The 26,449-nt window shown below is 49.9% G+C and overlaps 1 protein-coding gene across 2 annotated transcripts in view; it reads left to right on the top strand.

Moving 5' to 3' along the window:
* The first annotated feature begins 635 nt into the window (after nt 1–635).
* The window catches only part of TOX2 (TOX high mobility group box family member 2), a 152,802-nt gene continuing 126,988 nt past the window's right edge, over nt 636–26,449 (top strand). The window contains exon 1 of one of the 2 annotated variants that reach the window (XM_032704697.1): nt 636–809. In XM_032704697.1, the coding sequence (XP_032560588.1) occupies nt 708–809 (102 nt within the window). In that variant the 5' untranslated portion in view covers nt 636–707. The remainder of the gene's footprint in view (nt 810–26,449) is intronic. The other variant, XM_032704698.1, reaches the window with a different exon arrangement.

Genomic DNA, 26,449 nt, shown 5'->3' with positions numbered 1-26,449 from the left:
AGAGGGTGGCCAGGGATGGGTGCTGCCTTCCAGCAGCAGGGTCCATAAAGACGGGAGCGTGGAAATCCGGGTGGTGGGAGAAGGTGGCTCTCCGAGCCCTGGGGAGCCGATGCCAGGTGCGAAGGCTGAGGCTGGCTGGTCCCTCCCGGGTGGGAGGGCGCGTGTGGAGGGCGCTTCCAGAAACGGCGCATTTAGGGGCTCCAAGGGAGGGACCTACTTGGGGGTCCCTAATGGGGAGGGAGAGCATCTTTCACCAGCGGGCAGGCGCCAGGTGCAGAGGGAAGCGCTGGGCACCGTCCTGTGTCGGGAGAGGGCACACCGGGCACGGCGCTCCGGTGCGGGCTGGAGGGGGTGTTGGAGGGGGGGCACACAAAATGTGACAGGAGGAGCGGGAAGCGGCGTCGCTGTTTCAACCTCCCCCTCGCCGGGGCGGCCGGGCACGGGCGAGAGGGGCCGCACCGGGCCGGCTCCGAGGGGGCTCCATCCCCTCTGCCCCAGCCCGGGAGGAGCCGCCCGGCCCCGCCGCGAACAATAGCGGCCCCGGCGCGGGGCGGCGCGGAGCGGGGCGGGCCGGGGGCCGCCGCCCGCCCCCCCTGCGCCGCCGCCCGCCCTCTCCCCGCCCTCTCCCCGCGCCAGAGGCACCGCCGCCGCCGCAGCCGGGTCCATGCCCGCTGGAGCCCCCGCCTGCCGCCGCCCGCAGCCCCGGCATGGACGTTCGGTTCTACCCCTCCGCCCCCCCCGCCGTGGGCTCCCTGCCCGGCGCAGACCCCACTTGCCTCGGCCCGCTGGATTATTATCACTGCAACAAGGTACCGGCGCGGGGGGTCCCCCCCGGGGGCGGCCGCGCTCCCGTCCCGCCGCTGCTCCGCGGGGAACAGGGGCAGGAAAGTGCCGGCGGCGCCGGGCTCCGGCGGGAGGGAATTTTGAAAGTGGTCTGGGAGAGGAGAGGGGGGAGCCCGAACCCGGGGCGCTGCTCGGCGGGGCGGGCCGGGAGCGGAGCGCGGGGGGAGCGGGTGTCGGTGTGTCCGTGCCGGGCTCGTTTAACCTTCTCCGTTCCGGGGGCGCTCGGCCCGGAGCGATGCGCGGGCTGGGGGGGTGGCGGGGGGTTGGTGGTGGTTGTTGCGTTTGTTGTCGCGTACTTTTTTCCTGTTGTTCTTCGCCGTGTTGTTGTTTTGCACCTTCTTCACAAGCCGGGTCGCGGCTCCTCCCGAGCGGGGGCTCCGGCCCCGGCCCCCGCCTCCGTCCCCCCACCTGCCTGCGCTCCCGCGGAGGGGACACCCAGCTCTGGGCGGGTGAGGGTGTCTGTGTGCCTCCCCAGACCCACAGCACGGCGGCGAGACCTCCCTAACCCACATTTCCCCCGCTCGCTGCAGCTGCAAAGCGAAGCACCCTCCTCTCGTAACGGGAGAGGGATGCGCAGGGGATATTTGAGAGCGCGGAGGTGCTGTAGGAAATTTCCTTCATCCTAGAGAAGGCGAAGCGGAGGGGATAGATGCTCCTTCAGGGATAAGGAGTTCTCTGCTAGTATCGTCTTCCTTGGTGTGGGTAAACAGCGCTGATGTTTCACCTACAAAGCCGTGGGATACGGATCCCTTTGGAGGGAAGGGGATCATCCGAGACTGAATCCTTGCTGCCTCCCGGGCCAAATTCGGGTAATTGTTTTGAAAAAGTTAATAAAGGGAGAAAATACTTTCCTGCATTGGGACGGCAGCTCGGGATGCTCTCGGCTCATCTCACTGTTGTGATAGTTTGTGATCAAACTCTTTCGACAGAAGCAGAGGGAAACCTGTGTGGCTTTCCAGACACGGCAAATTAATCTTTATGTATCTCAGGATATGTATTTAACTGTTCTCCGCCACTTGGGTTATTTATATCTTTTTATTAAGTTGTAGCAAACCTAATAGCTCTCATTTATTTTGAGATGCCAGATTATGCACAAAGGAAACAACTTTCGTTGTTTTCTCCTGTATCCGCGCACTGCCGGTTTCAAGCTGGTTTATTATCATTGCCGTTGCTCTTAAAATGCTAAATATGCTCTTAAAATACTTAACGAGAGCTGGGTCACCTGGCAGCAGGACACCCGCGCCACTGAAACATCAGCCCGCGGTGTGCGAGAGCCGAAATCTGGGATCATGTGAGCGTGTGCCACTGGGAACTGCGGCCGCCCCCGAATCCTGCTGGCTTTAGGAGCTCGATTTTACCAAGAAGTTGTTGGGTGTCGGCGTGGTTTAGTTTGCCGTCCAGTGTTCCGTGCAGGAGCTGGGGCTGGCGGCCGTGCCCGCAGCGCCTCAGCCCCGCGCCGTGGGCTCGGCGGTCCCGTGTGCCCCCAGCAGTGCCCACCCGAGCCTTGGGGCACGGGGCCCCTCGTCGTGAGCTCATCCGTGGCCTGAATCCCTGAGATTAGTCCCGGATTAGGCGGTCGCGATTGATCCGCGGGTCCTCGCTGCGCCGGGGCCGGGAGGCTGCGGGGAATCGCCTCCTCTGCGTCTGCGGCGAGCTCAGCCCGGGCGGGCGAGCGGGCGCGATGGGTGCTGGTGCCGGCCAGGGTGGATGGGACACCGGAGAGGAGCACCCCAGGTACTGACCACTGCCACCAGATGCTGCTGTTGTCACTGCTACGGAGGATCTTAAGGCAGCGGGAGAAGAAAGGAAGTGACTTACCCTTTGCTGATATTCAGGGCGCTTTTTTTTTTTCCTCCTCCCCCCCCCCCTTCTTTTCTTTTCTGAGTTATCAAATGACATTTGCTTATGCACAGCCGTGCACGTTTGTCTGTGGGATGAGGCTGCTGGAAGGAAGCCAGAGACGAAATGGTTGACTTTGTTTTCCCGGCCCAGTGCAGGTATAACGGTTGTAACTTTGGCGTCAAACCGTGGAGCGGGTGGAGGTGGCTCCTGCTGCCTTTGCTCTGGAGAACTCCGGCTGGTGTGGGGTGAGATGCCACCAAGGATCACCAACAGCACGCTGTTATCTTGCACCTGCAACAGAGAGCATGGCCTGAGCACTCCTGCTTCTCAGAGCCACACGGGATACTCTGGGAAACTCCAGAACCTCACACCAGTCCCAATCCCATCGCTCCTGCCTGGTGCTGGCAGCTCAGCTCAGAGCTGGGCTAGAACAGTGTCTAACTCAAAGCATTTCTGCTTCAAAGAGCTCCAGAGGAGGGTAGGGTGGACTGGAAAAATCAGTTCTCCCACTGTGACATGCAGATATCCTGGATAAAACCCATCTCTAGGAAGAACCCTGGGCGAGGAGCATTTACAGGCCCTTCGCTGTCTTCTGCTTCCCTGAGTTTAGGGAAGGGCTCTAAAACCCTTTGATTGAAAGGGTTTGTTGTGTTCAGGTTCACCTTTTTTTTTCTTCCCCCAAAGGGCTGCTTCATTTATTTATTTATTTATTTGGGGAGAGGCAGTGAGGCTGGGAAGGACTGTGCCGTGTCACTGTGCATAAATAACTCACTGGGAGCACGGCGGAGCTCTGCCCATCTCTCTGAGTTGCTGGGGAGATGTGCCTGAGCCCAGAGCATCCTGAAATGTTAATGGAATTGTTTTGTGCACTTCCTGGACGTGATATAGTTTTGCTGGGAGGTCTCCCATCCCACCTGTGCCCTGCAAATAAGCCACAATTTCTCTTTGCAGCTACAGAGGGCCCTATTGCGCATCAGCATTTCCATTTCTGAAAGGACAAGGGATGTTTAGAAGGGTAATGAAGTGGGAATGTATGTTCAGTCAGGGCCACCCCTGAAAGGGGGTATTTGCACCTTTTCTTTAACCATTTCCCCAGCATCCCTGTTTTCCCTCAAAGGGCTGGCCACTGGGAGTGGGATAGAGAGGGTAGCAAGGGATTGGACACCCATGAGTGGATGATGGGATCCCTCCCACCCTGTTGGGCAGGGTGAGAAGGAGCCTCCCCCACTGCTGCCTGTGTTTGGTGAGGAGTTCTGATACATTGGGAACACCGGTGGCACCAAGGCAGGGGAAAGGGCTCCCCGTGTAAACCAGTCCCTGTCACCTGATCCTGCACGGAGCAGCCTGCCATGGCAGCTGGGAAGTGGAGCCAACCCCAAACTTCCCGGTGCTCACAGCCTGGAGGACTGATGCTCCTTGGCAGGATTTTTAGGGCTGTGGTGGCTCAGTGCAAGGTGTGGGGTGATAAGGAGCAGCACCTTCCCGGAGCCACCCCAAGGGACACGCTGTGAGGAGCATTTCCCACGCCGGTGCCAACCTCTCCCCTCCTTCCTGGGAGCTGCATCCAGGACCTGCTCCACCACTGGGACTGCACAGCAGGAACACCTCTGGTGTCTGCACAGTGGCCACGAGGGACTGGGGATGTTCAGCTGAAAGTGGTACCGTCTCTGCAAGGAGCCCTCATCCAGACTGCGACACCCGTCTGTGTCATCGGCCGCCTGAACCCTGCTGAAGGAAACACTTATCTCTGTTTTGGATTTCTCATTTAAATCTGGGTCGAAGTCCCCTTTTTCTGTTCCCTCTGGCCTTTTTCCTGGGGCATTGGTGTCTGCTGTAGACCCCCTCGTGCTCCCTTGCTGTAAAAGTGGAGCTCTCACAGGATATCAGGCTGCCCGTGTGTTGTGATGGTGTTGTAAGTGAGAGGCAGCGTGTTCCTGCATCACCTAAGGGCATTGTTGGTCTATGGTGGGGTATTTTCACATCCCTCCAGTTGCTTCAAGAAAATTTGGGGATTTTTTTTCCCACTTGAGCTCTAGAGAGACTCTTCAGCTGTATTTCACCATAAGTAAACCATGGGAAAAAACACACAGTTCAGTAACACCGGGGCTCGTTTCGCTCTTAGCAGAGCTTTAGCAACGGCGTGCTGGCTGACATAGCAGCAAGGAAGGATTTTCCCAGATCCTAAATTGTGTGTGAGTCCACAGAGTACAGGGGTGAGTTTTTCCTTCTCAGTTCAGGAAAAATTGCCTTGGCAAGGCAGGCACGTGGCAGGAATCTTGCCCGAGCACAGTACCCTGTGCTCTTTCACGCTGGGTGTGCAGTGATGCCGGGATGCAGGAGGAGTGATCCTGCTCCCTGCTCCCCAGGGGCATCTTTAGGGAGTGAATTAACATCTCTCTATTCTTCCTGCAGAAATACATTTAAATATAAATTCTTTGTAGTGCTTCTGGTGTTACAATGATCAGTGCACAGTGCCCAGTTTCCACCGAGGGCATTGATTGATTGATGGGGAGGAGGAGGAGGAGGATCCAGCCTGGGAATGCTGAATCCTTGCAGAGCAGGCACACTCCTGTCATCCTGGAGGTGCCTCTGGTGCTTGGGAATGCTGGGGAGCCCTGTTAACCCTGCAGCATTTCTCTAGGATTAAACAGCATCATGAAACCTTTTCCTGGATCTTTCTGGTGGGACTCTCTGTCTTTGCATCTCCAAACACACCCTCTGTCTTGCTTTTTAGGCAAGATAAATTGGCAAAAACTATTTTGCCAATACACCATCATAAATTATGGATAATTAAAATCTACTAGTCATGAGATGAGTATTAATCTGCAACCAATACTCTCTTCTTCTTTTAAGAACCCTTCAGAAATGGGATCTGAGCTGCTGATATGAGCCTGGGTCAATGTAGCAAATGCATTTCTGTGGAACATTCTGTTTTGACTTTCACAATAAATTGTACATTGCAGTGATAAACATGGTCCCTTTTTCCTTGTTCCAGAACAGCTTTGCCATTCTGGAAGATAAAATATATTCTTTTCCCTTTCTACTTTCGAAGCCAACTCTGTTTTGAAGTAACATAAATCTTTCTTTGGAGATGGAGGGTTTTGGATGGAGAACAAAGTCCGGCAGATTTTTAATTTGAGGCCCATCTCATTCTCATTTGGCAGGCAGCTCCTGTTCATTTGCAAATGTGGATATTTTTTATTTTTTTTTTTAGGCCCTGAATATGGGCAAGAGCTTCCTCTGAAAAGTGGTTGAGCTGCCCAGTGAGACAACCCTGTGTTCTCTGGAGCTGTCTCTGGTGGGTTGTGAGCAGAAAATGTTTGAAGCTCCCTTTTGCCTTGGGCTTTAAGTCAGGGATTGGGAGCTAAGTAATGAATGTCCATCCATTCATAGAAATTGTTGTTCTCTCTGCATGTGCAGAGGGAGGGGCTTTAGTCTGGTTGTTTTTGGAACAATGTGAGATGTTTTGAAGACTGGTCTGACTTGTATATAACAACATGTTTGTTGAGGCTGGTTATGAATGACCTTGTCAAGGGCCTGATCCACAGCAGTGGCATCAAGAGGCAAAAAATTCAGGATCAAAATTGTACAAGTTTCTCTGATTTATATATGATTCTTCAAATCAATGATAAACATTGTCCCCTAAACCAGTGGTCCAAAGCCTGTGGGTGTTGTGCCACTATAACTATGGGGTAAATCCACGAACAGCTCTGGACTTGGACATCTGAGCTTGCAGTAGGTGCTGGGATCAGGTTGTGCATCCCTAATGGAGAAAACATCTTGTTCACAAATTGCATTTTGCTTGTAGCACACCAGAGCATCCTATAGCTTGGATAGTGCCTGGCTGATCCTCGTGCCAGGGCAGGGGGAGAGCACCTGGGACAGAGCCCTTCCAGCTTTTGCTCCTTGTAAGGATGGGCAGTGCCAGCTCTTTTTCTGGTGGTTGTTGTCACCATTGTGATACTTCTGCAGCATTTGAAGAAAAACGTCTGTTTTCATTCTGCCTTCACTTTGCATCTCTGCTGCTGGATCCAAGGAGCAGGAGGTGAGGATGCTCCCCCGGGACTGGCCCCACTGGGCAGGGGGAGTGTGATCCCCTCGAGGGGCACAGTTTTTCCCTATTACCTTTGTACTCCTCTGTTGTTTTACAAAACGAGCTCTGAATGCTTTTACCGTAAGTTGGGTTATATCTTGCAGCATAAATGAAGCATATAATTGTGTTTTCCTAACAGCTCTACATTAAAAATAAGTTATTGTGTTGCTAATGTGTTTTCCTTGACAATTTTCCATCCGGTGAGTGCAAGGCTTCTGTCTGAACTGTCGTTTTCCACCACCTCTGCCTCTTCTTGATGTCTTACTCAGTGTTTCTCAAGTCAGGGTAAAGTGTTAGAGTGATTAGAGCTTTCAGACTATTAATTCCTAATTGGAGGTTTAAGCTCTAATGTTCCACCTTTGTGATTTTATACACCTGTTTTAATATAATTAAATTATATAGTACGTAGTATATATTCTGTAATACTCTACATAAATTATATATAACATACTATATGCTATATTCTATAGTATATATAAATTATATGTATGCTCTGATCTTTATTATAAACTATGTGTTATATGTAATAATATACACACTATATATAATTCTATATATTATATAAAATATATATTATATAAAATATATATTATATAGAATAAATATTATATAAAATACATATTATGTATAATTATATAATACATATTATATATAATTATATAATATATATTATATATAATTATAGTGTATAGTCAGTTCAGCTTCGGGGGGGAGAAATCTCCCAACACAACTTACTGAAGCAAGCACTGATCAAACCACTCTTAAAAAAATACAAATAAAGTGACAGAAAACAGCATTAAATTGCCCGATTTTGCACTTAAATGACCAGATTTAAATATAATAATTGTCTACCTCCCCTCCACCTCTTCCTATTGTTTCCCTCTGGAGGTTTTGTTCTGATGGATGCCATTTCTTCTCTGAGAAATGGCCCTGGCTGCCGTGCTGCTGCAGGGGAAATCTTTGCATTATGCCACAGAATCTCTCTCCTCCACCATCGTCTTTTGCATAGATTGCTTGACCTCTGCAGATATAATTAAATCTCTTCCCGACGACTGTGCGGTTGCAGCTCAGCTCGGTGGTGAAGGGAGCTGGGAGGGAAGTGCTAACGGGGGCCCTGGACCAGGAATTGTTCCTGTGCAGGGATTATTTGAGCACTGGTTTGTGCTGGTTGCTGCGCGTGGCTTCCGAGGACCCCGATCTGCAGGAATCGGGCGAGTCTTGGTCCGAGGCAGTTCCTTGACTCCAGTTCTGGCCTGGACCTGGACACGGGAGGCAGGATTGTGCCAGTGTTTAAAATGTAGATGTTTGAATTTTTTTTTTCTGTTGGTTTAAGGACTCAGCCTCTTGCTCTCGTGCTGCCTCTTTTTTTTTTTTCAGTGTTTCTAAGGATCTTGTGACTTGGCAGGAGCTGGAAAACGGGGGTGGCAGTACAGGGACCTGTTCCCCAGCAGGGTGGCTGCAGAACTTGCTTCTCCCCGCTCCTGATGTGCATCTTCTTCCAGGCAACAGAGACCCCCCAGTCCTGTGGAGAAGGTTTGGGACAGCCCTGGCACTGTGGTGCTCAGGGGAGGGGGGGGACAAGCTTTGGGTGTGCTGCCACATGCCACCCTCCTCTCTGGTGACGCTTCACTGTCCCCACTGGCACCCAGGTTGTATTTTCCCCTGTGACCCCATGGATCCCATTCCACCTTGGTGATGGCGAGGAGCACTTTTTTATCAGATTAGCTGGATCACATGAGCAGGTTTCTCTTCCCACAAAACCTACCGATGACTCAGAGTTTCCATTCCCGTCTGGACTCATCAGGGAGGCACCATCCCCTTTCCCTTCGGCTGTCTGCCTGTGCACCACGATCCTCCTCTCCTCTCCTCTGCTCCCTAAAAAAAACATCTTCCTCTTCGTCATCTTCTTCTCCACCTCCTGCTTGCAGGGTGGAGCCTGCGCTTGCCAGTGGTCAGGGTTGGGAGAGAAGGGCTGTGTGGTGCCTCTGCCATTTATCCTCTCTGTGAACCTCTGGGTCTCAGTCTCCAGAAGCTCATTTTGGGCACCCCAGAATTATTTTCTGAATAATTTGAGCCATCCCGAGCAGTGAACATCCATTGCAGGAGATCTGGGTCCTTGGAGAAGTGCAAGCAGAGCCCAGGGCATCCCAGAAGTCTTCTCTTTTCCAAAGATGTGGATCTCCACTTTTATACCTGTGTATGGGCTTCACCTTTCCAGCTGGGTTTACTCAGCAGTTAATGCCCTGAACATCTCCTCCCTCTCCCTGGGAAGGTGGTAGGTAAGGACTCCCAACATGAGAAGGATGTGGAGCTGCTGGAGTGACTCCAGAGGAGGCCGTGAAGATGCTCCCAGGGCTGGAGCTCCTCTGCTCTGGAGCCAGGCTGGGAGAGCTGGGGGGGTTCACCTGGAGAAGAGAAGGCTCCAGGGAGACCTGAGAGCCCCTTCCAGAGCCTAAAGGGGCTCCAGGAGAGCTGGAGAGGGACTGGGGACAAGGAATGGAGGGAGAGGACACAGGGAATGGCTTCCCACTGCCGGAGGGCAGGGATAGATGGGATATTGGGAAAGGAATTCTTTACTGTGAGGGTGGGGAGGCCCTGGCACCTGTGGCTGCCCCATCCCTGGAAGTGTTCAAAGCCAGGTTAGATGAGGTTTGGAGCAACCTGGGATACTGGAAGGTGTCCCTGCCCATGGCAGAGGGTGGAACTTGGTGCTTTTTAATGTCCTTTTCAGCCAAACCATTCTATGATTTTGTTTCATTGCTTACAGTTACTGAACCCTAAATTTTTTTTTTCTCTGTCAGTAACGGTTCAGATCCATTCCCTGTTTCTCACTTTTCATGGGTACTTCTTTGAAAAAGGGTTTTTATACAGTGAGCCATCTCGGCACAGTGTGCCTGCAATGGAAGAATGATGTATTTTAGGGGAATTACATCTCTAGTCCCTCATGTCAGAAGAGGGGCAGCGTGCCCTGGAGTCCTTAACAAAAAGAAAAGAAACTTTGACGGCGTGGAAATCAAATTTATGAAAACTTCAGGGGAAGTTTTGTATGGAAACATTTAATTGAGTTCTCTTGGTTTGTCCCAACTTACGCAATGGGCACAAAAAAGCATTTGGATCTCGTGTGAAGAAGAAAAAGCAGAAATACTGGGGTTGGGGGCAACACAAGACAGAGAAACTGGGGCTTGTAGCTCTGGAAAATGTTCCTCCCCCTGATAGGATCCTGCTCTGTTTGTCCATGTTCAACCCAGGGAGGCAACGTTTCCTCTGCTGCATTATCTTGTCTCTAAATAGCGTTCAAAGGAGAAGAAGAATGTGCTGTTAAAAATATCCAACTTTTGGGAATGGCTGGCAGACTTTACCACTGATAAGCGTTGTTGATTGAAGATCAAACAGCCCTTGAAGAAAAAAACCTTCCAGCAAGCGCCGTGGGTCCAACCCTGCAGCCAGACAGTGAGGTCAGGCCTCAATCTGGGGATATTTAGGGACCAGCACTGGAATTATGGTCTGGGCTCCTCTACCCCAGACTGATGTTGGCGACACAGTGGTTTAAACATGATAAATCTGTTAAAGCTGAGAACAGCGTTTATCAGATGCCAAGAAAACCAGAGTCGTGTCTGCATTACTAGGTGGTTGTTATATATATATATATATATATATATATATATATATATATATATATTTATAAATTCCCCCTCCCCCACTTAAGAGAAAAAGCTGCAGGTCATAATGTGAACTGAAGACTAGTGGCATTTGTTTTTTAATTATTTGACGACCTGCATTTCTGTGTCAAGGTGGCAAATTAATAGTGGGTGGCCATCTGTGTGCAAAGCAGGTAGTTCTGTCCTGGCTGTGCCAAACAATGCATGTGGAGTATTTAACCGTCTGATTTAAATCAGACCAGAGGGTTGGTTTTTTTGAAAACTATATTAAATGTGTTTTTCCACTTAAGAGTCGGGCTTTGAAAAAGGGGAAAAATATCAAAATGGTATTTTTAGCTTCATAAGCTTTCAGCCCTCTGAGTGAGTTAGTTGGCATGTAGTGGCCTTCTTTTGGGAGAGGCCAGATCATGGTGGGAATAACAACATGTAGCTTCAGTCATTGGTGGAAGTGGGCTCCCAAATTTGTGTGAGAGCACCAAAGAAAGAAATACATGCTTAAAAATCATAAAATAGCTGAGGCTGGAAAAGAGCTCTGGAAGTGTATTTAAACTAATTCCAATAGCACCTTCTGGGATTGAGATGGCAGGAGAGAAAAATATCAATAGATTTGCTGCTCTGATACAGTGAGAGTCTCGGTGGTGACGGCTGCAATCAAATGCTAAATAGAAAGTTTGTAATAAAAAGGGCTTTAGTTGGAATTAATAAAATGTGAAATGCCTCGTTCCTTGGAAGACATGTGGTATTGACTGAGATTTAGAAACACATCCTGGAGGAGCAGGGATGGAGATTGCAGGCTCCAGAGCTGGCTCTGGCATCCTTTCCCTGCGTGCGTTACTATTATTTATTTATTTATTTATTATATTTTTTTAATTATTTTTTGCCTGGAAAGGTCACAGTGTGCAAATTTGAGAGGAAATTAGTGAAGAGCTGGAAACAAGGGCAGCCTTTTGCAGAATTATCATCTACTTCTTCCACTCTTGCATGTTCCTGTGCTGCCTATGGCATGAAATAGTCTTTAAGGTGCCTTCTGACCCAAACTGGATTCTAAAATAGGGTCCTTGTATCACAGGCAAATCCAAGTTTATCATGGAAACTTTTCTGCTTGGGTTTGATTTTGAGGCCTGCTATCCAGAGTTCCCCTCCACAAGCTGCATATGAAGTCACAGATACAATTCCCATTTTCAGGAAAGCACTGCTTGAATTCTTTGGGAAATGTGGATTTCAACATCCTCTTGTTTTGAGGAATTGTCTCATGACTATCTGAAGCTCGAGTGGAGCCTCTTATTTGCCCCCAGAGGTGGAAATCTTGGGTAGCTCAGAGGCAGGAAGAGCCTGCTCCTGGATCTGGGGCTTTAGCTTGTGTCACTGTCATCGTGCCATGAGCATGGGGGCAGTGCCAGCTTGGAAGGGATCCTCTGCCTGGCACAAAAAGGTCCTGAGAATGGGCTGTCTCCTTGCTTAGTGCAGTTATAGCATGAAAGCTCCAGGACCCAGGAGTTCCTGGAGCTCTTCCCATCACTGGGTCCCCAACCCGGAGTGCTGAGGGACCAGATGTCCTCAGATCCTGTGAAATAGGGCTGGGGGTTGCTGTCCCATGCTCTCAGCCTGAGCATGTGCTTCCAAAAACGTGGAGATGTGGTGCTTAGTGACATGGTTTAGTGGTGGGCTTGGCAGTGCTGGGTTAATGGTTGGACTCAATGATCTCAGAGGTCTTTTCCCACCTTAGTGATTCTGTGATTCTTGGTGGCAAAGGTGGCACGTACAGCAGGACAGGGGCTACCTTGGCAACCTGAAACTGGTGGCCTCATCCCTTTGGCCGTTGCTGGAGCCACTGGAGAGGCCAGTGGGGAGATTCAGCCTTCTTTGGGCTCCTGCTTTATTTGCTGGATTTGTTTTGGGATTCTTGGGCTGTCCCGTGCAGGGCCAGGAGTTGGACTTCGATGATCCTTGTAGGTCGCTTCCAACTCAGAATATTATATGATTCTGTGATAAATGTAACATCCCAGGTGCAACCCAGCAACATCCAGGCTGAGCTGACTTAAAAATGAAGAAGTGAGTGTGACCGAAGGTTTCGGAGCCCGGCACTTTGCCAGCTGATCCAGGCTCCTCAGGACTGGTTATCCGTGCCCTGGGGTCCCTGCCTGGACACCACTGAGCCCCAGAATTAGGGGCCCTGGGGCTGGTGGAGGCTCAGCGGGAGCTGCTCAGCCCTCCCAGCTTTGCAGCCCTGTGGAACACGGCTCTCCCTCCGCTGTGTTCATGTTGCAGGCGGGACTGGAGCTCCGTGATGAAGCAGAAAGCTTCGTCCAGCAGGGGTGGGAAGGAGGTGACAAAGGAAAGTTTAATTCCCTTCTCATCTCAGCCACGATTCAGGCTCCGTTTCCCTTTGCAGAGGCTTCCCCTCTCCTTCTCTCTGCTCGAGTGTTGCTTCTGTTGCGTTTGTTATTTATTTTCCTCTTAGCCCGGGGGCTGCTGCGAGAGGTGTCTCTTTGCTCTGCCGGCTGTTCCTGATGCTTCCCTCTCCTTGCTAATACCAATTGTTTCTGCCAAAATCGCTGGGTGGTGTTATGTAAACCTCGAATCACACACTAACGCTCCCATCCGGGGGCTCCCAAAGGCGCTGGATCGGATTCGCCCCCGCGCCGGCTCCGCTGCCATCGGGATCGTGGTGCCAGGGGTCCCCTTGGCTCAGCACCCAAGGGGTGGGAGGCCACTGGCCATGACACCCCCAGCCATCTGAGCCACGTCGCTGTTGTCACTGGGAGTTTTAGTGGGAGGCACGAAAAGCCCCTGTGAGTTGCTCGGGGCTGGGGTTCGAGCTGTTTGTGGAGCGTGGTACCTGCGTAGCAAAGCTTTATTTTTTTTTTTTTTTTGGCACTGCTGGTCGGTGTTTCTGCTGGTGGGGTTGTGTTCTGCTGTTTCTGTGGGTGGGGTTCTGTGCTACCACTTGGTGCATCTCCACCCCATCCCTCCCCGTGACCCAGGGCAAAGCCTACCTGTGCTGCCCCTGTGCTTGCTGCCAGCCCGAAATGGGATTCCAGCTCCTGAAACACCTTCATGGAAATACTTCAAGGTATTCCTTACGTTCCTTCAAGGCTGCTGGGTGGGCATTTCTTCTCTTCCAGATAGTGCAGCCCTCCCAATCAAACCAGTTGTTTACCTGGAAAGTAATATTAGCAAAATCTGAGTGAATTTCCACATGCTGCTTAATGTGATTTGTCAAGCAGAATTATTTTTAAAAAAAAAAAGAAAATAAGAGAGAGATCCACCATTGCTGTGTTTCCAGCCTCTTCCCCATCTACTCCAGTGTTTTTGAGAGATTAAAAAGGGATTAAGTCCTGCTGAGCTGGCAGGTGATGCTGATGAATGTTTGGAGGGGATTAGGGTAAATCCATTCCTCCTTCTGATTTAGCTCAAGATTTGAATTCATTGATAAAATTTGTCCAAGTTTTACCTCTGAAACCTCTTTTGAGCTGGTGAATCTGGTGTAAATGAAGGCAGAACTTGTTTCTGGAGTAGAACAGCTAATAAATTAGCCTTTGTAAGGTTGATGAAGTCTTAAGGTAACTGTACATCTATTCCTTTTGCAGTGTCCAGTTAATCCACACTGCCACAGAATTAAAGGATACTCAGGCTGGCTCCTTGGCTGGGGGAAACTGGCCTGATGCTCCTGCAGCATCAAAGCAGGGCTGTGAGATGAAACAACCAACCTGCATGTGCAGGACAATGTTTTCATGTGTCACTTGAGTTTCAGCTAAAAAATGCCATTTCTCAAACTAGGGATGAAGTGGAACAGACACAGCCATGAATTGGGGTTCAGGGGCTACATCCAACCAAAGCTGCCGTGGTGTCCTGGCCACTGTATTTCTTCTGTGGTGGCAGTGCTGTGGGGCTGGAGGTTAAAAGGGATGTTCTTGGCAGCCTCCAGCAGCTGTTGGACCTTCTGATGTATCTGTGTGGATCCTATGGCCTGGGTACAGGGGTGGTGGGATGGTCTAGTGGAAGGTGTCCCTGCCCATGGCAGAGGGGTTGGAACTGAATGATCTTTAAGGTCCGTTCCAGCCCAAACCATTCTGTGATTATGTGACACCAGAGCATGTTCTTGTAAGGTGCCCCAGCATCCAAAAGGTTGTGCTCAGAGGGGCACTGAAACCTGCAGTGATGCCATCTGGGCTGAGGACCAGTGCTGTGACTGGCACCAGCAGCATGTACTGCCCTGTGCTGGGCACTGTGCTGGGGCTGCAGGAGAGGATTCCAGTTCCAAGGATATATTCTGCACAGGGCTCACTGAGCAACAGTTGTGGTGGGAGAAATAGTCTTCACTTCTTCTTCTCTGTGCTGCACCTGGTCAAATTAAATCCTTGAGGAGCAGGAAGTCCTGCTGGGAGCACAGGGATGCAGTGGTGGAGCCTCCACCCTGGGAGAGCTTTATAAAGCAGGGCATGGCATTGCTGCTGGAGCTCTGCACTGCCCATGGCATCCACGGGAGATGACAGGGCGGAGAGGACAAGGCTTTGTGCAGTCCCACTTGGGTGTTTTTGGTGAAGATCTCCCACCTGCCACCCTGTTTGGAGCCCTTCCCCTGGGACTGCTCATGCCAGAGGGCTGCAGCATGGCTTGGGCATCTCAGGATTTCATCCCACCTGCAAACCTGTGCCAACTTCGGCTCCAAGTTTCCCTGCATAGAAAGAACCCCTGGAATGGTAACAGTGGCAGCTTTGGGATGCTTCCCAGAAGGTGAGCAGGTATCTTTGTGCTGCTTAATAAATCTGACATTTCAAAATCACCTTGATGCACATAAAGTTGCTCTGTGGATTGATGCTGAGTGTGACCTGGAGTTCCAGGCTCTGTCCAATAGGCCTGAGCTCAGAGATGATCTGAACAAGCAGTACTGTGGCTTGGAGGATGCAAGGATTGGGCTTGCTCCCTGTGGAGCAAATCTCTTTGCTTCCTCTGAGCTCTTTTGGATTTATCTGGGAATAGCAGCAAACACAACCCCCTCCCAATCCTTACAGATGCTGCTGGGATGGGTAGGAAGCCTGATAGTAGGTCATGGACAACCAGGAGTACTTTCCAGAATGTAATAATTGGGAATAATTTAGAAAGAATATTTTTTTCAGTGGGTCACTGGAATATACATTTTTCTAGAAAGCAGGAGGAAAGAGAGCTTGAAATTAAATATGTTATTAAACAGAGCTTTCATAACTCTCATAAGGCAAAAGGATTTGGAGGGAAATGTTTTCCAGTTTCTTATCATGTGGCTGCACAAACCGGTATTTGCCAAGCTGGTGTTCTTGTCTCCTTCAATAAGAGCAAAAAGGGAAGTTAAATTCCCTAAATGGTGAAGGAGATTATTTGGTATCTATTTTTTGTAACGATGGTAGTTTGTTTAAAATGAAGTTAGCTTTGTATTTGCTTAGTTTAACTCTAAACAGGGAAATAATGGCTGTTGTAATGTCTCTATTAGAGGAATATTGTTTGAAAGCACTTTGGGGTTACTTTAGTTGAGTGAAAAATGAATTCCTCCTCTGGAATTTGCTCCTCTGGAGCAAATAAACCCCTCTGGAGCTGGATGCTGGAGCTGACAGCATGATGTGGGGATGTGCATCACACGGGTCTCTGGGGGCTGGTTCTTGATGTAATCCTTCATGCTCCTTCCCTTCCCTCACGTCAGTGATGCTGCATCTCGCCCCAACAAATTGGTTAAAGCATTTACATCTGAAACTGGGAGGCACGGGGTGGTTTGCAGGGGGGGTAAGAAGGTTTCCAGCATTGTAAAATGGAGACTCCCCATGTGTCAACACATGAATAAAGACTTGGGTGTAGTATCTTTTGTTTTCTCATCTGAACCCCAACTTGCACTTGCAGTTTGGGGGTTTTCTGGTTTGTTTTTTTTTCCCCTAACTGTATTTAACCCTGACACATGTGATGGGAAGCAGTAGGAAAGCGCTTCACTGCTGGTGCTGTGTGTGTCAGGAATTGCACAAAAGCTCTTGGGCACGTGAGGTGCCTTGCACAGGCAGTCCCCTGTCAGCCTGCACAGCCTGAGCACCAAAGGCTCCTGAGCACCCACCGACACCTCAGCTGTGTCCAGAGCCAGCTCACAGAACTGCACATCCACACACACAGGGAGCTGAGGCTGCTGCAAACTTGGCACAGTTTCACACCAGCAGTGTCCAATGTGCTGATCCACATCAGCAGTGTCCAGTGATGCGGCTGCCTCAGCCCTGGAAGTGTTCAAGGCCAGGTAGGACAGGGCTTGAGCAACCTGGGCTTGGAACAGTGTGGTCTAGTGGAAGGTGTCCCTCCTCATGGCAAGGTGTGGAATGAGATGAGCTCTGATGTCCCTTCCACCCCAAACCATTCCATGGTTCTGTGTGATATAGCAGGTGTTAGGAGAGCAGCATCTGAGGGCTCTGCTGTCTGCACACCCATTGCAAGCAACTGTTCAGACCTGTGTAAATGTTCAGTTTAGTCACGTAACTGTGGTAGGAGACACACACAGTCAGGACCACCTGCTTGCCTTTTTTCCTTTCACACAAAATAATGAGGACGTTTTCTTAAAAAGCAGCTAAATGCGTTAGAAAGAGAAGTCAAGATCTCTTTGTGCAAAGGTGTTAACGTTTTTATTTTAAGCTTAATGTTACATTTAGTCCTTTATCTGCAAATTGTAAAACGCAGGCGGGGATGACTTGGATATCCTGCTGGAGGGATTAGTTCCCCACTGTGGCAGGAGGTGTTTTCTGTGCAGGGCTGTGTGTGATATGCTGCTGGGACAGGTTTGGATACTGGAGCTCCATTCCAGAGCCTCAGCCAGGGTGCAGAGTTCCAGTGTTGGTTGTGGCAGCACCCCTTCTCTGCCCAGAAGTGAAACAGAGCTCACAGCTGGTGTGAAGCCATGGAACTGTGGGTGGTAAAATGCTGTGCAAACTTGTGTGTTCAGTACTTAAGGGAGGCCTATAAGAAAGATGGGGACAAACTTTTTAGGCAGGACCTGTTCTGACAGGACAAGGGGTGAGGGTTTTAAACTAAAAGAGGATCAATTAAAGCTAGATATAAGGAAGGATTTTTTTTTTTTTTTTTTACAATATGAATTGTAAAATAGTGGCACAGGTTGCCCAGAGAAGCTGTGGCTGCCCCATCCCTGGAAGTGCCCAAGGCCAGGTTGGACGGGGCTTGGAGCAACCTGGGCTAGTGGAAGGTGTCCCTGCCCATGGCAGGGGGTGGAACTGGATGATCTTTAAAGTCCTGTCCAAACCAAACCATTCCATGATTCTTCTGTCTGTCAAGGGTGTGCCCATAGGATGCAAACCTCCCTGACTGCTTTGCAGGCAAGAGTGTAGTGGTGGCAGTGGAGAGGCCCAGCTCTGTGTGAGCTGAGGATGCAGATGAGTTCTGCTGACTTCCTTTGTGGCTCCTGTGGGTACAAGGCTTTGTTTAAACTTAGGAGGTTGCAAAAATTTGTGTTGGGTATCATGGCAACTGTGTGTGGTCCAGCAGAGTTCTCAGGCTGAAATGGGTTCTACTGGCACTTGGGAAAGGATGGTCCCTAAAACAAACAGCAAAGATGGACAAAAGGTGTGCACATGTGGGCAGATAAAACAGAGAGAAATGATACTGCTACCAGGGGATTTCTTTCCAGGGGTATTTTGTAGAAGAGTCTCAATGCTGTGAGTTCTGCATTATCAGCATGTCTGGCATGTGCTGCCCAAGACCAGAGCATGGTCCTACCCTGTGTGCTGAGAGAGGCCCATGTCCAACCTCAGACTGGTGCTCCCTGTCCTGCTGTTGAGGAAATCAGTGTTCTTGCACAGGCTTGGTGAGGTTGTGGCTGGGCTGTGGCATCTCCCTCCACTTTGATGGGGAGTTTGCACTCTGGGAGATCATGAGATGATCATAAAAAGGTACAGGTGTGATGCAAGTGAGAAAGTGTGGTTTGAGCTCAGCTTTAGCTTCAGAAGACCTCTGAAAATATAGGTGTCATCAGCATCCTACAACTGTGTTACACGTAGTCGGATTCAGCCACCAGTGGTTTGTGTCAGGCTGTTGTGTGTCAGCAGCACTGACCTCAGAAGAGGCTCTAAAACAAGTAGGACTGGTCAGATATCCCTGGTGGGCTGCAGAAAATGTGACTTCAGACATCAATTCCACCTCTGAATTCCCTGGGCTCTGTGGTCAAATAATTTGTGGTCACAGGCTCCTGAAGCATGAGGCACAGGGGTTATGGTTTCACCAAAATCAGCAAAACTGGAAAATTCATCAATCCTATTCCTTCCTCCCAGTGACCACACACTTGGTGGAATTCCCACATTCTTCCTTCCTCTTCCTCTGTGTGTGGAATGCCCCACCTTCCCCTACTGCAGGGAACAGGTTTGGCCTGTGGTAGGGGAGCCCTGGGCACTGCTCTGAGCCACACTGGAGTGGAGCTCCAGCTCTCCAGGCTTGCAGGATGCTCATTGCTTAGCATGTCATCTGCTTTCTTTTGGAAAACTGGGGGGAAAAAATAGTAAAAGACGAGCTCATGCACTTTCAGGCCCATTGCCTTGCTCCAGTGGTGAGAGGGTTAATGGGAAAGGTGGCCACTGGACTGGTCACCACTGTCCCCATGGGTTTTGCTGAGTTCCCAAGCAACAAACTTCACAGCTGGAATAAGGACCATATTGTTGGGGAATATCATGGATTGTGCATCCGTCCTGTGTTTGCAGTGTGGTTTATGTGGGAAGGATGGTGCTGACTGAGGGAGTTTCCCCAGGGAAGGGCCAAATGCCTGCTGAGCTTGTCATCAGAGGAGGGTCCCTTGGTTCCCCACAGGGGCCAGCACGTGGGTGTTGGCTTGGGTTGGGGTTTCTGCATCTGCCTGGGGATGAGGGAGCTGTGGAGGGGAGGAAGGGGTTAAGGTCAATGCAGGCTGTCCAACAGGAGTGAGTGACAGGTGAATGTACAGACAGACTTTTCTGTTGCATTGTGCTGTTTCCATACAAAGGATCGCAAAGGTCAACCCTGGACCAAAGCACGGACCCCAGTCCTCTACCCCTGGGCATTCCTCCCTGGCACAGAGGAGGTGCCCAGCCTCCATCCCCAGGGCTGTGTCTTGGGCATCCCTCCTTGAAGCTTCTCTGATACTTTGGGGCTTCACTTTGTGTTACCATCTTCACTGATCTTGGGCACCAAGGTGTGTGTGAATGGGAAAGGAGGCAGTTCCACTTTGCCCACGTTTGTTAAATCTGATAGGAGCAGACTCTAATAAAAAAAAAAAAAAAAAAGAAAGAAAATCTTAAAGCTTGAAGCCCAAGAGATGGGTGGATTTAAAGGCTATTAAGAGATTATTGGTGATGCCCAGCTGTGTGTGTTGGTTCAGCTGTGAGGCAGCAGCAGCAGTTCAGCAGCACTGTCTTGTTCCTCTTGCAGGTGCTTGTCCCTGGGCTGTGGAGCCCCATCTCCTCATAGTGAGGGGTGCCTGGTGGCCCCCATCTCCTCTACCCTGTCCTCTCTGGTTGTCCCACCTGTGCTCCATGAGCCCTGCCAGCAGCATCTGTGGGGATGGGAGGGAAGGTTGCCCTGAGACGTCCATTCTTGGGCCAAGATGCCACTCTCTGTTGGGTATGGACTCACAGCCCCAAACTCCTGGGTTTTAGGGGTAAAATAGCTCCTGACACTGCTCCTAAATGTGTCAGGAGGCTGTGGCCTGAGGCAGGGTGAGGGGCCTCGCCTGGAGGGGCTGTGATCACTGGTTTAGTTTGATCCCTTTGCATCTCCTACCACAGCCCCTTGATGATGATGATGATGACCAGTGGTGCTCTCCACCAAGTCACTTTTGGTGGGGAATTAAATCACTGCATCCCCCCCCCCCCCCCAGTGTTCAGTGTTCTGAGCTAAATTAGAATAGGAACCTTTTCAAACCGTTCCCTTAATAAAGTATTTAGTTAATAGATGATGCATAGCTCACAAAGCTTGCAAGAATCTGACATGGGGTATCATAATATTATGATATTTAGCAGCAAAACCTACTGCATTATCAACTTACCTCTATAGCATGGAGGAGGCAACAGCTGAGGCATAAAAACTAATGCTTCAGTATGACAGAGCTAAAATTGAACTTGGCAATTACTGCGTGCCTGATTCGCAGTATTGTGAAGTGAAGCTACTATATAAATCAGCTCCAGTAATCATAGGGTTTAAAATTAGTCAGTTACTATTAACTCTGCCAGTGTTAGCATATGCTGAAGAATTATAAAAGTGAAAGGTATGGAATATCTAAAGTACAGGTTTAAAGTAAACCACTTGAACAAGCTCCCAGTGGGAGGATTTGAAGTTCATGCAGAAGTAAGGTTTTGGATACTCTGACAAAGGGTTGTGGAACACATTTAATTGCACATTGCTGTCTAATCTTTTGAATGCTTAACATCCTTTCGAAAGCACCTTTTCATGTTCCCAAGACTTTCACAGTTCACAGAGGGTAGAGTGATGATTGAATTTAATTTTTCCTCCCTTACAGGATTTTTTTTTTTTTCAGAGCAGCACTATTCAAATAGTTTGCAGAGCTCTTCAATGCCAGGCATAGAAAAAAGGAAACAGCAGGATAATGTTTTAAAATCATTATGGGGAAGTGAAAGGCTGCTCTGAGCACAGCACAGAAATTAGCAACTGCTATGATTGCTAAATTTTTATTCAATGCAAAATTCATGGAATTTGCTGCTATGAAAAATAAGGGAGTCAAGTTACTTAATAGGATTCTAAATTATGTAGGATGCACAAATATTTTATATGGGGCAGGGAGTGTGTGTGTTTCTGTAGGAGAGTGGGGGTGGGAGCAGCTCTGCTGGGGTCAGGTGGCTACTGCACTGTCCAGTCCTGTTCCCTCCTCTGCTTCATGTCAGCATTTTCAACTTAATTTTTGAATTAACACTGCTTTGGTCTCAGTGACACACGACTGTGGTGAATGTGCTTGGGTTTACAACCTCTGAAAGCCTTCTAGGAAGGGTGAGGACAGGCAGCTGACTCGCTGCAGGGTCTGTGCCCCTTGCTCTGGGCTTGCTGCTTCAGGGGATGTGTCACCACATGACACCTCATCTGATCACAGGGACCTCGTGCTTGTGGCTTTTGTTGTGGGGGTTTTGCTGTCTGAATGACTTGCATCCAGTGTCAGAGTGATGGGGCAGGAGATGGCACAGTCCCCTCGGGTCTGCCAACCTGCCCTGGTCTGCTCCTAATGGGTGCTCTGGCACTTTCAAATGCTTCAGTCCCTGGTTTCTCCCTCCCTGCATCCCCTCCAGGGAAGGCAGGCTGTGCTCTCATAGTTTCCTGCTGGTGACTCTGACCCCATGTTTCCTTACCTCCACCCATAGCTCAGGTTGGGCCCCCTCAGGTGCAGCCCTTCCTCACCCCACAGCACCCCTGGTGCTCCTGCAAGGCACTTCCATCCCTGGCTGTGCTCCTTCCATGTCTGACCTTCAAATCCTAACATAAGTCATGATGACTTTTGTGGGTTTTCCTTTTCCCTGCTTCCCTCCTGTCCATACTGTTTTGTTCAGTCACAGCCACATCTGGTTTTCCAGAATAGGCACCTTGTGTCTTGTTTCTAACTCCAGTGAAGTGGAAACGTTGCAGCAAATCTGTTCCTTAGTCTTTCTTTACTTTTAGTCCCCCCATGTGTCCTAATTATTTAGTGCAACTTGTTCAGCCAGTGTTTTTGATGATGCTCCTGCTCTGGCAGGGATAAGAATCCGAGGAGACTGTTTTTTCTCTCTTTCTTTTATTGTTTTTTTTTTTTTCATTCTCTCTCTTGCTTTTTAAAATAGAGAAATTGGAGGAGTGGCAGCAGCAGGACCATGCCCATCTCCTGGTTAAGGTGCAAAGACCATGCAAAAAATGTTTTGTTAATCAAAGTACAGCCTGATCAGCTGGAATCATGAAATCATGGAATGATTTGGTTTGGAAGGGATTTTAAAGCTCATCGAGTTCCACCCCCTGCCATGGGCAGGGACACCTTCCACTAGCCCAGGTTGCTCCAAGCCCTGTCCAACCTGGCCTTGGACACTTGCAGGGATGGGGCAGCCACAGCTTCTCTGGGCAACCTGTGCCAGGGCCTCCCCACCCTCACAGGGAAGGATTTCTTCCCAGTACCCCACCCAACCCTGCCCTCTGGCAGTGGAAGCCATTCCCCTTGTCCTGTCCCTCCAGCTCTCCTGGAGCCCCTTTAGGCCCTGGAAGGGGCTCTCAGGTCTCCCTGGAGCCTTCTCTTCTCCAGGTGAACTCCCCCAGCTCTCCCAGCCTGGCTCCAGAGCAGAGGGGCTCCAGCCCTTGCAGCATCTCCATGGGCTCCTCTGGACTCACTCCAGCAGCTCCAGGTCCTTCTGATGTTGGAGGCCTTACTGGTGGATGCAGGACTCGAGGTTGAGATCTCACAAAAAGGGAGCAGAGGGGCAGAATCCCCTCCCTGTCCCTGCTGCCCACGCTGTGGGGGTGAACCCAGGAGGTTGGGGAGGCAAACACCGAGGGCTGTTTGGGTGCTGCTCCAGGGCAGCGCCCACACGGGATTCCTGAGTTTGTCACTGTGCTCTGTGATAAAGATTGAAGACTGTGAAGGTCACTGTGCACTGATGAGCCTGTTTGCCATCATGCTGGGGACTTTGCATTTTGGAAATAGGCTCTGTTATTGGTCTCACCCTCAGGAAGGCGTTACCTTATCAGTCAGAGTTAAACCTTACTGCGTTCCGTTAAACGATTTTGAAATATATAATTTTCAATTGACTGGTACAGGGTAAATTGCCCCCCCGTTCTCTCTGCCAATAACTTTAAGATTCATGAAGAATTTATCAGTACATTTAACACTTCCACTGAAACTCTATTTCGGAGGTTATGGAAATGAGCTACAAATGAAAGTCACAACTCAGAAAGCAGGAAACATGCCTCTGAGTGAGGAAAAAGCTGTCACTGGCATTGTGAAGAAAGAGAGGTATAAATAGGGCACTGGGTTAGAAAGCAGGAAATCTGCGTGCTGTGGGTTTTACTTGGAATTTCTTCTGGTGACCCCAGATAAGATTGTTAACCCTTGTCTCTGCAGGCAGTTGTACGTGCTCACTCGTGGGCTCTGGCTCTTGGGATTGTCTGCATGAGCTACCTGTTTGAAAGTGGAGCCACTCCATCAATCATGGGCGTGTGGTTTTCGTGCTTAGGAAGGATCACTTTACCAAAGAGACTGGATTTCTCAATATTTCCTGTGGAGTAAAAATTTAATCTTGTCCCCACACTGAGTGGTCTGGGGAGAGGAGAGATCCCTTTGAAGGGTCTGTCCCCACAAGCAGCGAGGGGAGGGTGGGTGTCAGAGATAAGGGGACAGTTCCTACTGTGGATGATCTTGGTGCAGTCAATGACCACAACTTCATGTTTGGTTTTGTTTTCAGAAAATAGAGAGAGAAAATAAAATAAAGAGCATAAATCAGGAGGGACTTTTCTTATCCCCATGGTGGACCCCAGAAGACCCTTCCATGTGACCCGTTGCCGTGGGTATCCGTGTGTGTCGGTCCGGCACAGAACCAAACGTGAAATGGCTCCAGTCGTGACACAAGGCTGTGTCCTGGGAGATGTAAAATTCCCAGAAAAGGGCAGGTTTCAACCCAGAAACACACTGTGATTTTTCAGTCTCCTACCAGCCCTGCTGGGTGTGGAGCGTGTGGGCAGAACGGGATCTGGTGTTTGTCACGTCCTTTGATAGCACTTTGTTCAAAGTGGGAATTTATTTTTTTTCCAACGTGCACCAGATACACTGAAAGTCTGGAGCAAACCCTCAAGGGGCGTAGTTGCAGTGGGAAAGCCAAAGGGACAGGACAGGTTATTGCCCCTAAATGAGGCTCTGTGCAGCATCACACCCTGATAAGGTGTGGGGATGGGCATTAATTACATCACAGAATCACAAAATGGTTTGGGTTGGAAAGGACCTTTAAAATTCGTCTAGTCCAACCCCCCTGCAATGAACAGGGACACCTTCCAATAGACTAAGTTGCTCAGAGCCCCATCCAACCTGGCCCTGGACACTTCCAAGGTTGGGGCATCTTCCACCTCTCCAGGCAACCTCTGCCAGTGTTTTACCACCCCCATTGTAAAAAGCTTTTCTAATATCTAATCTAAAATAGATCACATTCTGTCAGTGTGAAGCCATTCCTCTTGTACTGTCACTCGAGGTCCTTGTCCAAAGTCCCTCTCCAGCTCTCCTGGAGCCCCTTTAGGCCCTGGAAGGGGCTCTCAGGTCTCCCTGGAGCCTTCTCTTCTCCAGGTGAACCCCCCCAGCTCTCCCAGCCTGGCTCCAGAGCAGAGGGGCTCCAGCCCTTGGAGCATCTCCGTGGCCCCCTCAGAGGGGATGTGGCTGTGAGAAAAGCCATCCCACTGTGGCATTTAATGCCTTAAGAACATGCTGAGACAAAACCAATCCTGTGAGAAGGGGCCTGGCCTCCCTGGCAGCTGCTTTCAGTTCCCAGGCTGACAGTTCCAGTGCGTGTGTAAGTCAGGGGGGTCATGTGGGTCTTTAATGAAATGACAAGTGGGTATGATAGTTCTGACTGTTACAAGTTATAAATTTGGCTTAGGGAGTTATTTCAGGCTTGTGCAGCCTAAAATTGTCTCACAGCCTGAAATCACATCTCCAATAGAAATAATAACCTCCGATCGCTCGGATCCGTGTGTGCTCTGTAATAAACAGATGGTGACTCCCCCAGAGGTGTCATCCCAGGAGCACTGGAGTGCTTGTCTCACAGAGGAGATGCAGGAATCAGGATGTTTCCCATGCAACTCGTGACTCTGGAGAAGTTGGTAGTAGTGGGGATGTTTTGGTCTTGGCTCTTGTTGTCTGAAGGTTAAAACAAAAAGAAAAAGTGGTGAATGTTTGTACCTGGGCAGGGGGGCCTGATTAGCTCTTGCAAGCTGAGTCTGAATCCTTCAGAGGAGAACATGAAGGATTCCCCATGTTTCTTATTCTTTGATGTCCCTTGTCCTCGTGCCACATCTCGCTGTGAATCCCAGTGCTTTCATGGGGAGGTTCCGAGTGCCAGACCTGTGGGATGGTGACTCCACGCAGGGAGTCGTTTTCCTGCCTCTGACGACAGTGAAACCCCCAAAGCTGAGCAGATTTTGGAAAAGGTCTTGCACAGCTTGCACAGCCCTTTGCAGAAGCTGTAACTGAAACCATTGGGTCAGAGCAGTTGCACCCCTGTGTAGGCAAAAGCAGAATTTGTCCTGTCCTTGGAGCACACAAACATTTGCTCTGTGGGCTCTGCTCTTCTCTGTGCACAGGTTGTTTTGCTTCCTGTGGTGTCTGTGCTGCTGTTGAGGCAGTTCCACGAACCTCCTGTTTCTCCCAGGGCTGTTTGCGTGGCAGGTGTTTGCTGTGATAAAATATTGATGGGGAGGAGGAAGGAAGGCTCTGTGCTCTGCCTGGCCCTATCTCTTGCTATTTTGCAGGAGGGAGGTACAGAAAGGGCTACATCGTGATTTTCAAATCAGCCAAGGTCAAGATGGAGAATCTGGAGAACTTGTGGAATTTGAACATAGCTGGGTTTTGGTGCTCAGGATAACGCTGTTTAATCCTTGCTTTTGGCAGAAGTTGGAGCTGGACACTGGCAGGTCTGGTTGGGCATGGTTGGAGGATCAGGGTGGAAGATACTGTGAGATATCCTGGGATGATTTTGGGTGTGCAGCGGCGTGAGCCAGCCTGTGCCACTGGATGTCCCAGCAGCTGAGACCATCACACTGGTCTTCAAATGCTCCAAGTGTTCCAGCTCTTGTCTTTGTTGATGCCATCGAACTGTAGGAAAAACTGAAAAAGCATCATAAAAACCAGTGGAGTCCTTGATGAGCAGAGCAGCTCGCTGACCTCTGCCTGCCTCGATCCTTCCATGATGCCTGCCCATGGCATGTGGTGAGCACAGACTGAGCCTGAGCCTTGCCTGGGCACCTCCCTGTGGGAGAAGGGGTGGTAGCAGTGGGGGCTGTTGGAATATCACCCCTTTGGCAGCTGTGC

The sequence above is a fragment of the Chiroxiphia lanceolata genome, chromosome 17, assembly GCF_009829145.1.
Source record: "Chiroxiphia lanceolata isolate bChiLan1 chromosome 17, bChiLan1.pri, whole genome shotgun sequence".
Lineage (NCBI taxonomy): Eukaryota > Metazoa > Chordata > Aves > Passeriformes > Pipridae > Chiroxiphia > Chiroxiphia lanceolata.
This window is presented reverse-complemented; position numbering and strand designations above follow the sequence as displayed.